General features: G+C 30.0%; 2 protein-coding genes across 7 annotated transcripts in view; one reads left to right on the top strand and one right to left on the bottom strand.

The window, feature by feature from the left end:
* LOC117170494 (WD repeat domain phosphoinositide-interacting protein 2) overlaps positions 1–5,659 on the top strand; it is a 45,429-nt gene extending 39,770 nt beyond the window's left edge. For all 6 annotated transcript variants that reach the window (XM_033357221.1, XM_033357219.1, XM_033357217.1 and 3 more), the window contains one exon: positions 4,594–5,659. In XM_033357221.1, the coding sequence (XP_033213112.1) occupies positions 4,594–4,709 (116 nt within the window). In that variant the 3' untranslated portion in view covers positions 4,710–5,659. The remainder of the gene's footprint in view (positions 1–4,593) is intronic.
* A 3,207-nt stretch (positions 5,660–8,866) lies between these two features.
* LOC117170677 (transitional endoplasmic reticulum ATPase TER94) lies at positions 8,867–20,573 on the bottom strand. Its single transcript, XM_033357615.1, has 7 exons — positions 20,455–20,573; positions 16,639–17,806; positions 13,760–13,924; positions 13,022–13,666; positions 9,794–9,955; positions 9,566–9,720; positions 8,867–9,083 (listed from the first exon to the last, which is right to left on the bottom strand). The coding sequence occupies exons 1-7, from the start codon at positions 20,469–20,471 to the stop codon at positions 8,990–8,992; spliced, it is 2,406 nt and encodes an 801-aa protein (XP_033213506.1). The 5' UTR covers positions 20,472–20,573; the 3' UTR covers positions 8,867–8,989.
* Between the last annotated feature and the right edge of the window lie 206 nt (positions 20,574–20,779).

Genomic DNA, 20,779 nt, shown 5'->3' with positions numbered 1-20,779 from the left:
TCCAAGTTCTAAAAACATGTAAAGCGTTCAAAAATGAATCAAATTTCTCAAGTTCAACTTTAAACAATTTTTTGTATTAAAATTCATGAATTTGAAATAAAAATCATAGCTACTTGAACGGTTTTAAATAGTGATTTAAAAATCTCTCATTGAAAATTATTGCAATAACAATACTCGATGTTATCTAGGAATGCAGAAGTTATGTACTCCTTCAATAGAAGGCTAATAATCACAAAACGCTCATAATAAAGTAATTATGCAGTCTTGGACAGAGTTAATTATTAAGCAAATATTGCTTTAAGCTTAGGAAATAATGAAAAAGTATTGGTTTATCTGAGGTAATTTATCAAAGCAGTTACTCGATAAGTAGCCGTGTAATTAGCCTGTATTTTTGATAAGCTGAGGAAATTCTTTATTCTACGTCTTTACCACTTTTCTATGTACACAAACAAAGATCCACAGAGATCTGGATTTAGTCGTGGTATTTTGTATCTTTATAAAATGAGTAAATCTTATACAATGCGACGTTTCGCAAGGGAAGGGCCCACTTTGTCGATAAGTTATGTGTAGGGGCATACCGTATACAACTGAATAAATTCTTAACATTTTCGAGAAAGTCGGTTTAAGAATTTGCTGCCCTGGGCGTATAACAAAAATGCCCCCTTTTTTAAAAACGAATTATTTTTTGTTACTAAATTTTACTTACTAATTAAAAACAATTCTTTTAATTTAAATAAATAATTATTGAAAAATGCACAAGACTCTATGTAAATTTTACAACTTTTGATTTCAGATAAGAACATTTACATCCACATGTACTCGAGTTAGGTAGTTCAGGATACAAAAAAGCCGCGGTAAAACAACTCATTAACATTCAATCGATTCGTGATTGATTTGTGATAATAAAATGAAAATTTTATTGTTATTTTATTTTTTTTTGAATCAAAGAAAAATTGCGTTCCAAATTTGCCGCCCGGGGCACTGCCCATGTTGCCCCTATGGTTAATCCACGCCTGCTTTTAAGCCTTGTTCGCAAAAAATGAAAAAACAAGTATCTCCTAAACTACGGTCGACAAAGTTGGCATTTTTCTTGTGGCACGTCACAAATAGTTTCTACTTAGTAACCGACTCAAACTTTCGCCATTGTTCTGAATTAAAAAATTTTTGAACATGCTGCATGATATGTAAATAAAATTTTTGAAAGATAATGCTACTTTGTGTTCCGTAAAAGCATGAAAACTTTTATTGAAAGGCCTTTAAATATTTTTAAAATACTTTCGACGACTAAGTATCCGCATGTGTGTGCAACGTCCATAATAAAATGTTTGCAGACTTTTCTGCAGCCTACTGTGACAACCACGCTACGTGATTACTCGCAAAGTTTCCACTTCTTTAGGGGCCAATGGTATTCTTTGACGTCCCAAATTGCCGTGGTTCTCATGTATTTTTGTTCGCCTTCTTATTTTTAAACTAAAGAAGATATTTTTTCAGAATTTTTGGGAAAAGAAAGAAAATTTATTAGCGCACGTCTTTCTAGCCAATTTAAGTTTGCATTCATTTCCAATAATGCAATTTTTATTATTTTAAACTTAGAATGTGATTAAGAAGAGTGCTTTAGGACCATTAATGAATAAAATTGCATTATTAAAAAAAGCCTTGAATGGGGCATATCTACGTACGCTGATATATTTTCTGTCATTTTTCAAATGTTTAGCAAGATACTAAAATAAGAAGGCGGAGAAAAATACATGTAAAACACGGTAATTTATGCGTCGTCATCAGAATACAATTTGCCCTTAATTACTTTGATTTCTTTCTGTTTTCTCAGTTTAAATATTTTGTATAAATACATAATTTTTAATGCAACTTCTTCTATTATAGCAGCAGTGAATTTAAATTTGCCTCAAATCGCTAAGAAAGTATGGAACTTCATGTATGTATTATTTGTTTACGTATACCAAGTTTTATTCTTTCTTAAAAATTCAAGCCAGTAAGGAACCATCCTAGAACCGCTACTGCTATAAAGTAAATTAATCATTGTTTTCAAGAGAAGTATTCTTTAAAATTTAAATGACGTTGAGTTGCTTTCTCGTATTTTGAAGCCTTTTAATTTAAATAAAAAATTAAGTGTTTAAATAAACTGCAAATTCGAAAGAAACGTAGGAAAATTTTGATTCAATTATGAAATACAATTATTCTCCTCAGATCAATAAATATACTTAAGCAGAGCTTAATTAAGAAGAATTCATCTTGACTTCATTTTTTTGTATTCGGTATTTTTTTAATGATCATTGAACTCTAAAATGTAGATGGATGAGTGCTGCTCGAAAAAATAAGAAATATATAAATAAAGGTTTCTTTTTAGTCTAATCTTGTAAAATAGAAACATTCATAAAATTCAGTTTCATTTGTAGCTTCATTAAATTCACTGTCGAGTTAATTTTTGGTACGAATTTTACTGGGGATATTTTCTAATTTATCTTAAATTCATTTGCAAGCGCGGCATTGCTTCAAAGGCACTCATTAAACCCACAGCATTATTTCCATAGCAGTCATTGATACGTTACACTATGAAACATACGTTAATGAATTAAAACACAATACACGCTATAATGGGTATTTATGATATGTATTCAGTGTAATATATATGTAACTTGTTTCCGACACATACCTATTTTTTATGTGCACCGTGCAAATTGTGTGTCAAGTCGATCGAATTCGTATGAGATTGAGATATTATTATAAATTTTCAAATGATTTTATTGTTTTCCTATCAAATATATTGTCTAAATATCTCAAGTTTTTATCGTTCCAATAGAAATCTAACGCGGAATTTTTTAGGATCATTGATAGGGAAAGCCCTCGTAAACTAGATGACCTGCTTTTTGGTGGTTAATCGAGCATGAAATATTTGGTGGAAAATTAAAATTTTAAACCAATGCAGATAATAATGAATGGTTTTATTATTATACAATTGCACTCTTTTATGTAAACGCAGATTGTGTGAAATCATGTATCATTAGGGTGGAGTGAAAATGCTGGAATTGATCCAATCATTTGAATCGAGTAAAAATGTTGAAGTTGTTCAACCCAACAAAGTAAAAAAAAAATTAAAATCGGTTTTTTGTCTGTTCAGTTTTTGAAAATTCACAGTTTTATCTATCTGCTATAAATGAAAAAATAACAAAAAATGTGTGCAAGTAAAAATTTTTATTTACACTTTTTTTTAAATTTTTATTTTCTGAATTTAAATATTTTTCAGGATGAATCGTGAAATATGTCATGATTTTGATATTACGGAATAAAGTTTTATTGTGTTTTTTCAATCTTGAAATTGCTTTACAATGGGAGAAATTTTTCGATTTTGAAACGCCTTTCAAAAATAAAAGTGTAGTTAACTCAATTTAAAAAAAGAAACATTTTTCTCACATTTTCATAAAATTGTAAACTGCACAAAATTTTATTTTAGTTTTTCATTACTGAAAAAATTGCCATAATTTGTTGGCCCATAGGAAAAAGTATTCGATTTTTTAAATTGAAAAACCGAACAGGAGACATTAACCGACTTAAAAATGTTGTTTGCTTTCGGATGCTAAACCACCAATTTTTTGGCTCCGCTTAAATGTCTCGATTGATTTCAACCTTTTCACTTTGCTCTATTTATCGTATAAAGCTTAACATTATTAATCATTTTTATCAATAAAAAATTGAAATAATGGTGGATTAGTTAAACTTTTGTATTGCTACTTTGCTTATTGTGGTGGTAAGGAAATATGCGAAACATATAATTTATATATGTTTTCTGCAAAACGTGTAAAAGGGATTTTGTAAAAAATCAAGAGGATCTGGGATGGAAATTCGAAGAGTGGCTGATCAGTTCAACTATGTAATAAATTTTCTTCAGTTTATTTATAATTCAGATCCAGTTTAATAAAAATGGTTTTAAAACAGTTGATAATGATTAAATAAATGAGATGGAATTGAAAGTAACATTTTAAAAAATGATTCAGCTCTCCCAGCTTATCGTTTAGCTGCATTTCGTCTTCCAAGTAAATATAGCTTTGTCACCTATATTTCCAGCTGTTTCAGCTAAATTGGCCATCTAGAAATAATCTAGATAAACTAGCTTGATAATTTCTAGATGGCTAATTTATCTCAAACAGCTAGAAATCTAGGTGACACAACCATATTTTTTTGGACGATTAAATGTAGTTAAAGGGTTAACTGGAACAGATGAACCATTTTTTTCAATGAAGACTTTAATTTTCTTGTTTTAAAAAGATTACTTTCATTTTATTTGAGTTTAAAACTTTATGCTTATCATTTTTGTAATCGAAAGGAACTTCAAAGCTGTACAGAAAAAATAGCAAACATGATTCTCATGAATTTCGGTATATTCCTAGCTCTTCGCTTAAAGTCTCATTCCCTCCTTTTCATGTAGATCATTTGATTTTTGAATCATTTCAGAACAGCCATCAGAAATATCTCGAGTCGAAAAGAATCTCAATCTCGTTTTAGGGACAGGTCGACTTGACATTTGACTTATCTCGCCAGGATTAATCGAACTACTGATATGTGAATCTAATTTTCTAGAATCAGAGAAATACGAGGAATGGTTAGCAGCAACTGAAAGTCCACCAAAAGCAAGTGGAACCTTTCGCCTAGACGATGACGCGGAATTCCCACCAGTTACACAAAGGACGGAATGAAGTAAAGATATTTTACATATCAGAGGACGAAAAGAGACTCACCAGAGGAAAAGAGACGGACAGAGCCAGTCTGGATTTAGTCCTGAGATTTGCCCTCTCTAAGTACTAGTGAATAGCTAGAGAAACTTGAAAGTTCAAAAAAAAAAAGAAAGATCTTTTGCGACGATTTTTAGTTCCTGGGTGCAATCGGTTTGTAAGCCTTTATAAAGCTCGCAAGTGGCAACGAGGCATGGCATGTTGTGGAAAACGCAAGGAAGAGCATGGAAACAAAAGCAAAGATTTCCAGTGTTCATAAATTGTTGCGTTAGATTATTTTTAATTTATTAATTTAAATATCATCGGTGCCAATCCGTAGATCTATTGGGACTCGAACGACACTGACGCGCTTCCGACGAGCGAGCTATCTGTACATTATTCTTATGATATGATTATTACCGTCATCATCAGTATGGTAGAGCACACCGTATTTGTCGTAACTCTTGTCTGTGTAATATTGTAACCAAATGAACATGTATTCGAGTTACCGTAGAAATTACTGAATGGAAGGTACGATGCGCAAAGGCTAGGCCAGTGTCATATATCCACAATGTGTCCTTCGGTTTTATACTAACTAACGAACCTTGTTTGGTATATAGTTTAACTTTTATAAAAAACTATAAAGCTCTTATGACAAATGTAAATACATACAAATGTTTACGCATTGATGTCAGTACTCGTAAGATTAATAATCGACACACATATACACGTCTTGTATAATTTAGGTTCTCATGATTTAAAGCGTAAGATCGATGCTTTCCTGAAACTTTCCACTCGAAGGTATTTTATATGATTGCCAAAAAGTGGAAGTATGTGATGATAGGATGTACAGATATTTTCAAGCGACTACTTGTTTATCAGCATCTCGAAGTAGAGAGTAAACTTTTTGTCAAATAAAATTCACTCTTTCTCAATTTCGCCGGCTGTCAGTTTTTTGTGTACACTCTAAAAATAATTCATTTCACTATTTTTAAGAGAAGTAGAGAAATTTCAGTGAATTTGTTTCCTGGACATTTTGTCTTCAGTTTCAGGAGAAAACCCATAACAATCACTTTTAAACGTTATTTTTTATCACGTGAAATTATGCAAGATTTAAAAAATTCGTATTGCTGAATTTAAAATTGGATTCGTAACAGGTTCAAAGTATGTTCTAAAATGATTGTTTCTAATTTTTAAATAGAAAATTGAAATGCAGAGAGCTAAAGGATACAATGTAGCATGTAAGTTTCCAAAACTGATCAATTTTATATGCGAGGCCTTGAAACTGAAAGGGTTCTAGCAAGCATTTAAAAATTGAATAATTAAAAACTTTAAAATTTGTAGTACATTGAAGTATTACTAGTAAATTACGTAATATTTGAACGCAAGTTGGCCGCTGGACTGAGACTGTTATGAGGCCGGAAAATGAGTGAATTTATTTTTTAACTGGGATTTTACAAATTTGTAGAAAAAAATCTATCCAAGATTGGTTTCAACAGTTTTTTAAATAATTAGTTGTATTTTTATCTTTTTAAATTTTGATATAATTTAGTTTACAATGCGTAATTCGACAAACTTTCACTTACAAATGTACTATTTTGGATTTTAATTTTTAAGCGTACATTTTTCGTTTAAAGAATTTTAAAATACAGTTTTAGACTTAAAAATTAGTAGCGTCTGAAATCGACAATTTTGGATAACATTTTTTAGTTGATCAACTGTGAATATACATTATAATGATTTTTTTTAAATCGAACAGTACTTCAAGAATAAAAAATAAATTGGATTGTAGAAGAAGATTCGAAATCAGTTCAAAATTTAAGAATTTCCAGAATTTGACGTTAAAAATGACAATGTTTGAATTTGCAGGCTTAGTAGTAAAACAAATTTAAACGCCCGTTTAAGCGCTATAAATTATTTTTATTTTAAACATAAAAGCAAAATTCACAATTAAAGGATTTTATTGAAATTTAAAATATTGTTCTAATCTACAATTTGAAAATTAGAAATTTCTCCATTAAGAAAAAGAAAATTTGCCTAATATTTAGATATATTTGACTATTCATTTAAAATCCGTAACTACAAATCAAATATTTAAAACCTAACAAAAAATTGAAGTTTACAATTTATTGAAAAATTAACTCTTTGATTGAAAACATTTTTTTCTTTGTATGTTTTTTTGTAGGCAATCTTTTTTTTAAACTGTAAATGTAACTATTATTCCAGTTAAATATTCCATAATTTTAGTTAAAAATTCATCTCTTTGGTTGAACATTCATACTTTGAATACAAATTTAACTATTCAATTTTTGGTCGAAAAATTGTCTGTTTGGTCAAATATTAATTTTTGTAACATGAAGTTTCATTATTTAGGTGCAGTTTGACAATTTATCTTTTTAGGCAAAATTAATTTCTTTTGTTTGAAAATTCAATTATTTCAGTAGAAGATTCATTGTTTTAATTAAAAACTCTTCTGTTTGATTTAAAATTACTTTGTTTTTAAAATAATGTACAGATTCTTTTTTGGTTGAAAATTATTTTTTTAGTTTAAAATTCAACTGTTTGGTTAAAAATTTGTCTTCATTAATTAAAAATTCAATCAATTCGTTAAAAAATCTTGTATTTTGTTGAGAAGTTGTTTTTTTTTATAGAAAACTAATCTTTCTGTTTAAAAATTAACTAATTCAGTTAAAGATTTATAGTTTTATTTAAAAATTGATGACTGGTTGAAAATCCGTTTCTTTTTTTATGTTGAAAATTAAATTTTCAACTAAAAGTTGAACTATTCGATTTTTTTTTGTAAAAAATTAATATTTTTTAGTGAAAAATATAAGCATTTTTGTTAAAAATTAATTTTTTTGCCATTTTGTGTTAAAGCATGTTCAGAATGAACGTCATGAATTAAAACACATGTTTTTATTTACAGCAAATATGAATGTTAATTTTAGTTGACCGAGAAAATTAAAAAACTTGACCGGGTATGGAATCGTCCGCCGAAAAGACCCCTGAATATGTTTTTTATATTTGGATGAGTATTTGAGTAAAATTTAGACATTGAGTGTATTCCAAGGTACAAAATCCAGTAACGATAATTAAATTAAATTTTGATACAAAAAGTAACAATTAGTAGGGCAAAGAAGAAAAGGCCTTTCTTTGGGAGTTTTTTTTTTATTTAATTCTTTAAGGTTCCAGGTACTATCTTATTTCAAAATTTCGATTATTATTAATAGTAGATTGTTTTTTATTAATTAAGTGACCAACTTTAAATTGGAAATGTTAACAATGTTAAAATTGAAAACTTTTAAAATCGAATAGGTACAGGAACCTAATGTCTCCATTACGTCTTTTGACATTTCCAATTTAAAAAACGGACAAAAACCCGTAAGAAACGTATTAAATTGAGTTACGTATAAACCAAATTTCTGCTGAAACTTTCAAATTTTTAATACTTTTTATTGCAGTTGAATTTTGAAGTTTTCATTATTACTGATAGAAACTACATAACATCTAATTAAATCATTTCAATGCTTTTTTATTTGCACGAAAGATAGTTTAGAAATTTGTGTTTAACTTTAAACGTTTCTAAAATCGAACATTGTAAAGCTCCAACTATGTATTTAATTAGTATACTCACAAATTAGGACCTTCCACATGTCCTAATTCAACTAAACATTTGATAAGATTTAAAAGGTAATAAACACAATCGAATCCTAATCTCAAACAGTCGTAAGCATTCGGTTTGCAAAGTGAAAATCATCACAATATTCAAAATTGCAACCAAAAAATTTACTAATTAAATTATAATTTGTGCAAAACATTAAGAAAAAGAATCTCACAAATCTAGAAAGCAAGCAGCCTAATTCTTAAGAAAGTAAAAGTGTAAAAATCAAATACGTTTATTTCATTCTTTATTCGTTTAAAATTTTATAAACTGTAGGAAAAAAATGAAGTTTTTAAAATTCAAAAAATTTCCCACTGCGCGTATGACAAAACTAAATAATATGAAATTACATTCTTACACATAATGCGAAATTATTGCTAGCTCGAATAAATGTCTTACGCATTAATATAAATTATACAAACGTAAGATTAAAACGAGGCTACACAAGCTTCATACATTCTCATCATACGTGTATACAAAATTCATTATTCAATTTATTTATTTAGATTTTTATCGGTTACAAACATGTTTGTGTAAAACACATACGGTGACAAAGACCCTTTTCGCGAATGTTCACTGCGATTAAATACAGAAAATCGAAAACTTAACTATAGAGATCGTCATCACCATCATCTTGGAAAGGCGCCTCTCCTTGCGTTGCATCTTGAGCACCGCTTGCACTAGCGCCTTGTGGAAATCTGCAAATATTAATCAACATCAGTTAATAAAAGGTCGAATAATTATTATTTTCTTTAATTTTAATAAAAACATAGCACAAAAACTATTCAATCCTTGGTTGAGTATTCATCTTTTTATTTAAAAATTGAATTATTTTGTTGAAAATTCCATAATTTTGTTATAAAGTCATACTTCTTGGTTGAAAAATACGTTTTTTGGCTGGAAAATTTAATAATTTGATTAAAATTTGTCTTTATTTCTTAACTAACGAACATCCATCTTTTTGGTTTTGAAATTCACACCTTTTTTTTATTAAAAATTAAACTCTGGTTAAAAATAAATTTTTTTTGGTTAAATATCAATTTTTGTTGTTGAAAATTTAAATATTTGGTAGAAAATTGATTTCTATAGTTAAAGGTTCGTATTTTTTGGTAGAATATCAATTTTTGTAACTAAAAGTGGAATTGTTTGGTTGAAAATCAATGAAAGGGACCTAGCATACCTGAAATTCGTTCCGAATCCTCGAGACTGTTGAAGTGTCTGTGCGAACATTTCGTATTTACGGATATCGTTGTCCGAAACTGAACGGCGTGCGAACCTCATGGCTTCTTCGAAGTGTGCTCGCGTAATTTCTGGCACGGGATCCTCTTCGTCCGTCTGTGACAAAAAATATATGACAATAATATAAGTTAATTATTATGATTGATAATTACAAGATGTAAACACTTACGTCCATGGAAACGGAAGGATTAGCCGCCCGTTCTCTTTCGCGCCGAATGTCTGACTCTATACATTGTCTAATGGCCAATTTGCAAGCCCTTTGACAAATTTCAGTTAAATCTGCACCGGAGAATCCGTGTGTCACTTTTGCGATGTATACCATGTCTACATCCTAGAAGACAGAATAATATTAAATTTGAGGCACATTAAACAGTTCCCTTATGTGATGAGTAATACAAAAAATACTTTACATTAAAAATTCAGAATATTTAGGTCCAAATATGAAGTTTAAAGAATGTACTAGAAAAGGTGGACCACTCAAATTTTGAGTCTTTTCACAACAAATCTTAAATATTCCAGAAGATTTCAAAATATTTTAGAATATTTTAAAGATTCCAAAAGCAGGCCTCGGACTCAATTCAGAGATCAGAAATAGTCTAAATAGTGAAAAAATTTGAAAAAAAACTAGTGCCATAAAATGTTTAAATTATTAACTTGATTTTTTCAGTTAAATTACCAGTTATCTAACATTATTTTTAAAACATTTAAAATTTAATTATATATTTACTTAAATGTTATTCTATAGCTATAAATGGTCAAAATTTACATTCACTTATCCCAGGCATCACAGTATTTAACTATTTACCTATTCTATTCTATTTATCCTATTCTATTATGAAAAATCATTTCTTTCGGTAGAAAATCACTTTTTTTGGTTAAAAGTGCAACTGTCTGTTTCAAACTAAATTGGTTTTAGTTGAAAATCATCTTTTTGTTGAAAATTTATATATTTTGTAGAAAATTGATGTATTTTGTTGAAAGTTCATCTTTTTGGTAGAATATCTTTTTTGTTGATTAAACATTCAATTGATTGGTTGAAAATAAATCTGTGTTAATTGAGAATCCATGTAGTTTGTTGCAAATTCGTTTTGGTTGGTTGAATCCAACTGTTTTTTTTTTTTTTTTTTTTTAATTAAATTTTTGCTGTTCAAATATCAACTATTACATTTTCATTCAAAATTCATCTTTTTATTTGAAAAGATTCGCCTCCTTGATTGGAAGTTGAAATAGTTTTTTTAAGTTTACTGTTTTGGTTGGAGATTCACAATTTCAATTGAACATTCGATCTTTTATATTAAAAATGAACTTTTTAAAGTGAAAATTAAACTATTTTGTTGAAAACTCATATTCTGGGATAAAAATGATCTTTTTTAGTTTAAAAATTCAGGTTTAGTTAATTTATTTGTAAAAACGAAGAAATTAAACTAAAAATTAGTCAAATAAAAAATGGTCTGACATCATATGCACTATTCAAACTATTTAGTCACGAAATTATGTCATTTTTGAAAATTCGTCTTTTTGTTGAAAAATTAATCTTCTTGATTGAAATTTCAACAATTTGGTTTAAAATGCATGTATTTTTTTATTACCGCTTTTATGGTAGAAAATTGAAGTACTTTGTTAAAAATTCATATTCTCGGTTTAAAACTATATTTTTTAGTTCGAAAATTCAAGTATTTAGTTAAGCATTTGTAAAAATAACGAAAATATCAACTAAAAATTAGTAATATAAAATTTGGACCAACTTCACATCCACTGTTCAAACTATGTAGTCACTAAATAATGTCATTTTTTAAAAATTAATCTTCTTGGTTGAAATTTCAACTACTTTTTGGTTCAAAGTGTATGTATTTTGTGGGAAATTCATATTCTTTGTTTTAAATTACATTTTTTATTAAAAAAAATTTAAGTATTTATTTAAAAATTCGTACAAACATAAACTAAAAATCAGTAAAATAAAATTTGGACTAACCTCACATCCACTGTTCAATCTATATAGTCACAAAATTATGCCAATTTTTGCAAAATCGTCTGTTTGGTAAAAAAACTAATATTCCTGATTAAATTTTAAACTCCTTGTTTTAAAATGTATTTATTTTTTACTTGGAAATTCATCTTTTATGGTGGAAAATTAAAGTATTTTGTTAAAAATGGATATTTTCGGTTTAAAATTATATTTTGAAGTCAGAAAATTCAAGTTAAATATTTGTAAAAACGACGGAAACATAAACTAAAAATTCGTAAAATAATATTTGGACTAATATCACATCCACTGTTCAAACTATGTAGCCACGAAATAATGTCCCCTTTTTGTTAATTTTTTTTTTGTTAAAAAATTAATCTTCTTGGTGGAAATTTCAACTACTATTTGGTTCAAAGTGTATTTCTTTTGTTGAAAATTCATATTCTCGGTTTAAAATTATATTTTTTAGTTTAAAAATTAAAGTATTTAGTTAAAAATTTCTAAAAACATCAACTAAAAATTAGTAAAATAAAATTTGGACTAACATCAGATCAACTGTTCAATCTATGTAGTCACGAAATTATGTCAGTTTTTGAAAGATCGTCTTTTTGGTAAAAAATGAATCTTCTTGGTTGAAACATCACATCTACTGTTCCAACTATGTAGTTACGAAATAATGTCATTTTTTGAAATCGTTTTTTTTTGTTGTTGTTAAAAAGTTAACCTTCTTGGTTAAAATTTCAACTATTTGCTTTAAAATGTATGTATTTTTTACTTGGAATTTCATCTTTTATGGTGGAAAATTAAAGTATATAGTTAAAAATGCATATTCTCGGTTTAAAATTATATTTTTTAGTTAGCAAATTCAAGTATTTAATTAAATGTTTGTAAAAACGACGAAAATATAAACTAAAAATCATTCAAATAAAATTTGGACTAACGTCACATCCACTGTTCAAACTATGTATCCACAAAATTATGTCATTTTTGAAAATTCGTCTTTTTGTTGAAAAATTAATCTTCATGGTTGAAATTTCATCTATGTGGTTAAAAATGTACGTATCTTGTTGAAAATTCGTCTTTTATGGCAAAAAATTGAACTACTTTGTTGAAAATTCAACTTTTTTGTAGAAAACTCATCTGTTTCGATAAAAATTCAACTTTTTGAATAAATATGAATCTGCTCTGATTGAGGATTGAACTACTTTCTTAATAATTCGTCATTTTTGGTTGAATAGAACTATTTGATTAATTAATTAGAAGCAGTAGGACCCCCCCCCCCCTATAGTCCAACGTTATTTTTGGATGACCCCTACATCAATTCACGGAAACTAATCACCTAATCATGGATTGAGACAATTTTCCCGTATTTTGTGATCTGTTATGACGGAGGATATATTTTTGCAAAGCAACGAACTCTATGCAAATCCTTACCTTAGCTACGGGAGATTTGCGTAGATTCGCCTTGAAAATGGCTTCGCGCGACTTCTCATCAGGAAGTGGAATATAGATCAGCTGATCCAACCTTCCAGGACGCAAGATGGCCGGATCGATGATATCTGGGCGATTCGTGGCTCCGATGATAAAGACGTTCTTCTTTGCGCCCATGCCGTCCATTTCAGTTAAAATTTGATTGATGACACGGTCGGCGGCACCGCCAGCATCTCCCACTGATCCACCACGTGACTTCGCGATTGAGTCCAGCTCATCGAAGAACAGTACACAGGGCGCTGCAGATCTAGCCTTATCGAAAACGTCTCGGACGTTGGCCTCCGATTCGCCGAACCACATGGTCAACAACTCAGGCCCCTTAACCGATATGAAGTTCGCTTGACACTCGTTGGCGATCGCTTTTGCCAAGAGTGTTTTACCACAACCTGGAGGTCCGTAGAACAAAACTCCCCTGGATGGCTGCATTCCAAATTTCAAGAACTTATCTGGATGCTCAACGGGATACTGGACTAATTCTTGAAGTTCCATCTTTACGTTTTGCAGACCACCGATGTCGTCCCAAGAAACGGTCGGTACTTCCACAATCGTCTCGCGAAGAGCACTTGGGCTGCTCTTTGTCATTGCGTACTAAAAATAGAAAGAGGAGTTATTAGCATACGCTCATTTTATGCATTAATTACTGCTTTACCCATGAGTGTTTATATTGAAAATTCGATTTACTTTAAAGTTCTCCATGGTAACGGCAAGAGAATTCAAAACTGCAGCGTCAACCACATCATCGTCCAAGTCAATTAGGTCCATTTTTTCACGAATTTGCTGAAGGGCAGCCTCCGAACAGAGAGAAGCTAAATCAGCACCTACGTGTCCGTGAGTTTCAGCTGCGATCTGTAAAGAAAAATGATAACACTTTCACGATTAAATTTGACAAATTTCAAATACATTCGCAAGCTTCACAGTTATCCTATATAACATTTTAGGGGAAATAGAGAACAATAAATACACAATAAATACACAATCTGTGAGAACAGTCAAGTAAGACAACTTTTAAGAACTTGAACACGATGAGTTACACTTCTCATATTACATATTCTATACTCAGTGATTTTATAAAAGTTACATTGAGACGAAAAAATTCTTAATTTTGCTTTCGCCTCTGATAAACTTTTGTAATCATGGTGGTGATTCGGTGGACGATTTTAAATTCTCGGTTTTTCCCGATCAAGTTTTTCAATGTTTCCGGTCAACTAAAAGTAACATATTCATATTTGCTGCTAAACGCAAACATTTATTTTAATTCACGACGTCCATTCTAAACATCTTTTAACAAAACAGAGAAAAAAATGGTAAAACAAATGAATTTTCAAACAAATAAGGTTCGACTGAAAATATTAATTTTTAACAAAAAATGCAACAGTTAAATTTTTAGTTGAAAACAATAATTTTTAACAACTAAAAAACGGATTTTCAAGAAAATAATTCAATTTTCAACCTAACTGATGAATTTTGAACTAAAAAATGGTGTATCTTCAACTGGAATAGTTTAATTTGAAACCAAAAAGATAAGTTTTCAACTAAAACAATGCATCTTCGACTGAAACAGTTGCATTTTCAACAACCAAAAAAAATTTAAATATTAAACTCGAGCAGTCGAATTTTCAACTAAAAGGATGAATTTTAAACTAGAATATTTGAACTTTTGACAAGCGAGATGAATTTTTATCTAAAGTCATGAAATATTCAATTGGAATAAGTTAAATTTTCGACAAAACAATTATTTTCCTAAAAAAAACTAACTTTCAAGGGGGAAAAAAGAATGAATTTTCAACAAAGAACATTAATGTTTTGCTAAAAAAGATCAATTTTTAACTCAAAATTATCGTTTTTCAACCAAATATTGAATAATTAAATTTTTAGTCAAAAAATAAATGTTCAAACACAGATAAATTTTGATATAAAATGATGGAATATTCAACTGGAATAATAGTTACAGGTTTACTTTGAAATGTCATTCATCAAAAAAAAAAGAATTTTTAATTAAAATGATGAATCATCAAATAAAAGAAATTAATTATCAACATGAGTCTAACTTTCAGCCAAGTAACTTTACTTCCAACCTAAAAGATGAGTTTTCAACTAAAATGATAAATATATATCTATAACACTTGGATTTTTAACCGAAAAAAAAGAATTTTTTAACATGCAAATTAACTTGAAAAGAAAAACATTATTTTATACAAAAAAAATCGATTTCTAAACAAATATGTGGATTTTCAACGATATCGTTGAATTTTCAATTAATAAAGGCAAATTTTCATCAAAATTGTTAAATTTTGAGCAATATTAATTTTCAACCAAAAATGGATATTCAAGTTTTCAGTTGAACGAATTAATTAGTTGAATTTTTATGCAAAAAGATATACTTTCAACTCAAAATAGAATAGTTAAATTTTTTGTTAACAATCTAATTCTGAAAAAATTAGTTAAATTTCTTTTAACAGTTGCATTTTCTGTTAAAAAAATTGATTTTCAACAAAGTAGTTACATTTTCAACCACAGGTCAATTTGAGTAAATTTTTAGTAAATAAATTCGCTACCTAATAAACATACTCATATGTGCTGCAACTGTAGATAAAGTGGAAATAACTTTTCTAAATTTACCAAATTTTTCAAAATAATGAGAAGTCGAATTTTACTGCAATCAGAAGTAAATTCCCGGGGTTTAAATTACATTCCCCGTCATTTCCCAATCAAGTCGCCACCCTGTTAATGAAACGACAGCTGAACAGTTTCTTGATATTTTCAGGCAAGCGGCATTAATAACACTTTAATTCTTTCACATCCTCGATATTTATCAAAAGTTTAACTGACACAATACATTTTTAGCGTACACTAGATTTAATGATTTCCACAAATTAAAAAGATTTCTATAGATTTAAAAGATTGTACAGTTATTTAAAATATTTTTATTTAAAAAACAAACGAAGTTTATCGCCGTGCCAAAATTCGGGATAAGTAGTCAAATATTTTTTAAAAGCTTGGCTATTCGTCCCGAAATACGATATTCCCGTTTTCAACTCCCCGAATTTTTCGATTTATAAGAAAGAATTCCTTAATACACTAGAAAAAATGCCAAATCAATGTCCAATTTAATAAATACGAAAATAAATCGATTTCATTTGTCATCAATAAAGTATGATTGGCGCTATCAAAATTAATTTTTAAATAGACACTTAAAAATATTTGTAACGTAAATCTATAGATGAAAAATGTTTAAAGTACTGGGAAAAACATTTCAAAGACTTCTAGAGATTTAGAAATATTCCAAAAGATTTCCAGGTGTTAAAAAGATTTCTTAGTTATTTATGCCATTTATATTTTTATACACATTATATATTCTAAAATATTTAGTTAGTTTATTATAATGCACATTTTTCAGTTTCAACATAAAGGAATCGTTAATTCACTGAAAAAATATTTCTATTAGATTCATAATTCAATAAATTCGAGAATAATTTGTATAAAATAAATAAATAAATTGGGAAGGCTGTGAAACGTGCATTAATTTTCTTGAATATTTCAATAATGATGAATTTACAAACCTCTTCCAGTTCCACGTCTTCAGCAAGCTTCATATTCTTTGTATGGATGCGCAAGATCTCAAGACGTCCAGTCGCATCTGGGATACCAATGTCGATTTCTCTGTCGAAACGGCCAAAACGACGAAGGGCACCGTCGATACTGTTAGGCCTGTTGGTAGCAGCCATGACGATAACATGAGAACTCTGCTTCATGCCGTCCATCAAGGTGAGCAGCTGAGACACAATACGTCTTTCGACTTCTCCGTGAGTCTTTTCACGCTTAGGAGCAATAGCATCCAGCTCATCAATGAAGATGATAGCTGGAGAATTCTTGTCGGCTTCTTCAAAAGCTTTTCTCAAATTGCTTTCAGACTCTCCGGCGAGTTTGCTCATGATTTCAGGTCCGTTGATTAAGAAGAAGAAAGCTCCGGTCTCGTTAGCAACTGCCCGGGCGATGAGAGTCTTTCCAGTCCCTGGAGGTCCATAGAGAAGAATTCCACGGGGTGGCTTGACTCCAATAGCTTTGAAGAGAGAAGGATGTCGCAGTGGGAGCTCCACCATCTCTTTTATTTGCGCCAATTGTTTTCGGACGCCACCGATGTCGTCGTATCCGACAGCGTTAAGAGCTTCTTCCTCTTCTTCGCGTTTAATCGGATCTCCCTCACAGTGAATCACTGTATCGGGCGCGACAATACAATAAGGACCAGGATCTGTTTCCACAACTTTGAATTCTACTGCTCGCATTCCTCCGCGCACGATGAAGTTGTCGTCCTTGTGAATTGGACGGTATGCTTCCAAAAAGTACGGTTTCAAGTATACCTCGAAGAGGTTACCGCTGAGGCCTTCGACAGTGTCGTCCATGGGCAATACGTGAATACGCTTTCCATACTTGACATCTGGGGCGGCTTGTACGGAAACTACATCACTCAAACGAACTCGCAAGTTTGTTCGAACCACACGGTTCATCTTTATTTTTTCGTCGGGACAAGTGTCGTCGGAAAGAACAATGCACACCGTTTCTTTCCTGCGTTTGCCTTTGAGCAGGACGGTGTCGCCTCGGAAGAGCTGGAGCTCATCCATTTTCGCTTGCGACAATCCGATGACAGAGTTGTCATCGTTGGTTGCTTCGTCGACGATCAACCTATTGGGCCTATCCTTCTTACGCAAAATTGCGGTTGACAAATCATCACTGCAATGAAGGTAAAGGGATGTTATTGTTCCTTTCCAATTTAAGATAAAGCAACTTAAGACAAGCTTAGAATTGCTATGATAAAGTATGAAAAGCATTTCCTTTGCTAACAAGTATTTGAAAGGTAGCCGAAACTATAAAGCCAATAATATTAATTTTATCTTCAAAAATACTTCCCAATGTAACGAAAATTCGACTTATTGACGGCTTTTCTTCGACGAAAAAAATTCCCGAGATCCTGGTCCAATGAAGATTCTCATAATTATATATTACGTAGAGAATGCTCATACATGTCGTTGACTTCAGGGTCAGGTGAATTGAAAACAATTAAATTGTAATTTTTCAGCAGACATAAAATTTGGATACACATACTTAATTGTTTAAGCAATTTCAAAATCAAATTTTCTGTTAAAAAAATTCAAAACCTATAATATTTTAGACATTATATTTGTACACTATAATAATTTATAATTTTAATTAATACATTCATTACAATGTTTACAAAACATTAAAGCATAATTGAAGAATTAATTCACTATAATGTTTTTTGATTATTTTTGTATTTTTACTAGTATGACTTTTGAAACCAAAAATTTACTTTCGCATAAATTATTTCTAATAATAAAATACTCAGTATTTCACATTTAAAATTAAAAGTATTTTAGAAAACAAATTTTTATATATAAGAAATTAGCTGTAATGCTTTTGATAACTATGTTCTTACTACAGAATAAATGTCAACAATGGTTCGACGATAAGAAAATTTGTTAAAAGAATACTTGAATATTTAGCTAAAATGTTTTTCATAATTTCTGATTTTTACTACAATGCGATTTTAAGGGTATTTTCATACAAAAAGATTGATTAAAGTAAATTTGTTCTACAAATTTACGTCGCTAAAAACATTTTTTAATCATTCTTTGACTGCAATGGTTTTTTTACAACTTTGAACCCTTTTTTAGTTAAATTTAAAATTAAAGAATTTATACAATTTTACAACTGTCATTTTAACCAAAGAATAACACTTCCAATTTTACATTTGCTTACCTACAAGAAATTATGTAATTTTCAGATTTAATAAAATTCACTGATGAGACAACATTGTGTGCCGAAACGTCTGAAGCATTTAATTGGTTTTAAATCACTTGATCCTAAAGACAACATAAACCAACATTCTCTACAAAATTTGTTATCGATGATCAATACAATACCCCAGCGATTATTATATGACATTCTTTCAAATTCAGTTCACAAATTACCTTTTTTACTGTCCACTAAAAGATTCAAAATTAAACTGAAATAGTCATTTTATAACTACCCCAATATTATTTTTGGTACAACAAGAACATTACGGACTATACATAATAATAATCCAAAATTATTTAACATTTGAAAATTGCAGAACGGTAGGAAATTTTTGTTCCTAAACTAAAATCTGTCTTGAAATAGCTGCCAGGTTATAAAAAGAAAGATCATGTGTTGAACAGATATTTTGGAGAGACAAAGAAACCAATGATTATCGTGGTAATTTTAACGAAATAATGTAAAATTAATGGTCCCAAAGATGTAAATTTCTCTGCATTCTGTACTTTTTTTATACTTCTTTTGTAATGTTACAATGCAGCGTTAATTGCTGCAAGTTAAGAATAAAATTCTAATTTTGCACCTGATTTTATACAGAGCAGGTGTGATATCAGTCAATTTTTATCTACGAGCTAATTAAAAAAATAGTAACTGAAATGAATATCCCATAGCAAATTTTACCTTCGGAACATGGTTTTCTGCTACAACAGTAATTATCAGTGCCACTGAAAAATTGTAATTTTGTATGAATTACTTTAAAACTTGCGATTAATGAGAGTTTAAAACCCAGAAAGTAGAATTCGTCTAACATTCTGAAAAGATCAACCAAATTGAAAGAATTTTTGCAGGTAGGGGGTCCTACATTACAATCTTGAGCTCCTAAAAACCTACACCTCAATTTTATGGCATAAAACTTGTATTTCAGGCAGAGATATTCATTCCGTCTAGAATAAAAGAAACTTTCGCAAAACGATTGCCTGTATAAATTTGTACATCGACAAATAATCGTCTTTTGTTACGAAAATTCTATGGCTTTTATTTGCAAAATAAAAAAATATCATTGTCTTGGAATCTGGATCTGTTCCAACTTGTAAGGTTAGAGACAAGTGCAGAAATTACTCTTAAACGTTTACGTTTAATGTTTCTTTAATCTTGAAATTTTAAGAAATCTCATTGTGAAGCAAAAAATGTTGAACATCTGACAAATATTCTATGGCCCCGTCTGTTGACTTGGCATCGGAAGAGTCTTTGTCACGTTATCTCGGCTCTGCAATGTTGAATCGCTTTAAAAAACAGATCAACAAAAGGGACCGACATTCGTTATTTTCAGAAAAGGCGATTATTTGAAAATTAGATTATTTATTATGGTATGACGAGAATTTGTAAAGATTTGACGGGGAAAATCGGAAACAACGCGCGGCGTCGACATGATGACAACGTGAAATTGATAGGCGGACTCGGCATTTAATTCGGAAAAAGTTCCGTTTGGCGAAACAAGTACGTAAATTGAGGACCTTAAAAATCGTTGAATTTCCAGAAATTTCTATGATTTTTTCATTTCTTACCTCTTTGCGTCACTCATGATTCAATCTTTATTAAAGTAAATGATTCTTCTTCAGTTAGCTTCAGGAAATCACAAACTGCATACAACAGAACAAGAACACCAACTGACCGACAGTGTCGGTCAAACACACTGCAATCTACAGACACACAGTTAAGAGCCAATCAAATGCGAGGGTTTTGAACTGTCATGTCTATACACGGCTGCCCTGTTGCCAAGCTATTTTTTGTGCAAAAAGGTGAACCCTCATTTTTATTTTTCTAAGCACATTTAATCTATTTTATAGAAAAGCGATAAAAGTAACACTTCTAATATAGAAATCATCTGTA

The sequence above is a fragment of the Belonocnema kinseyi genome, chromosome 4 (genome assembly GCF_010883055.1).
Source record: "Belonocnema kinseyi isolate 2016_QV_RU_SX_M_011 chromosome 4, B_treatae_v1, whole genome shotgun sequence".
Classification (NCBI taxonomy): Eukaryota; Metazoa; Arthropoda; class Insecta; order Hymenoptera; family Cynipidae; genus Belonocnema; species Belonocnema kinseyi.
Note: the sequence above shows the minus strand (reverse complement) of the source record. Positions and strands in the feature narration are given on the sequence as shown.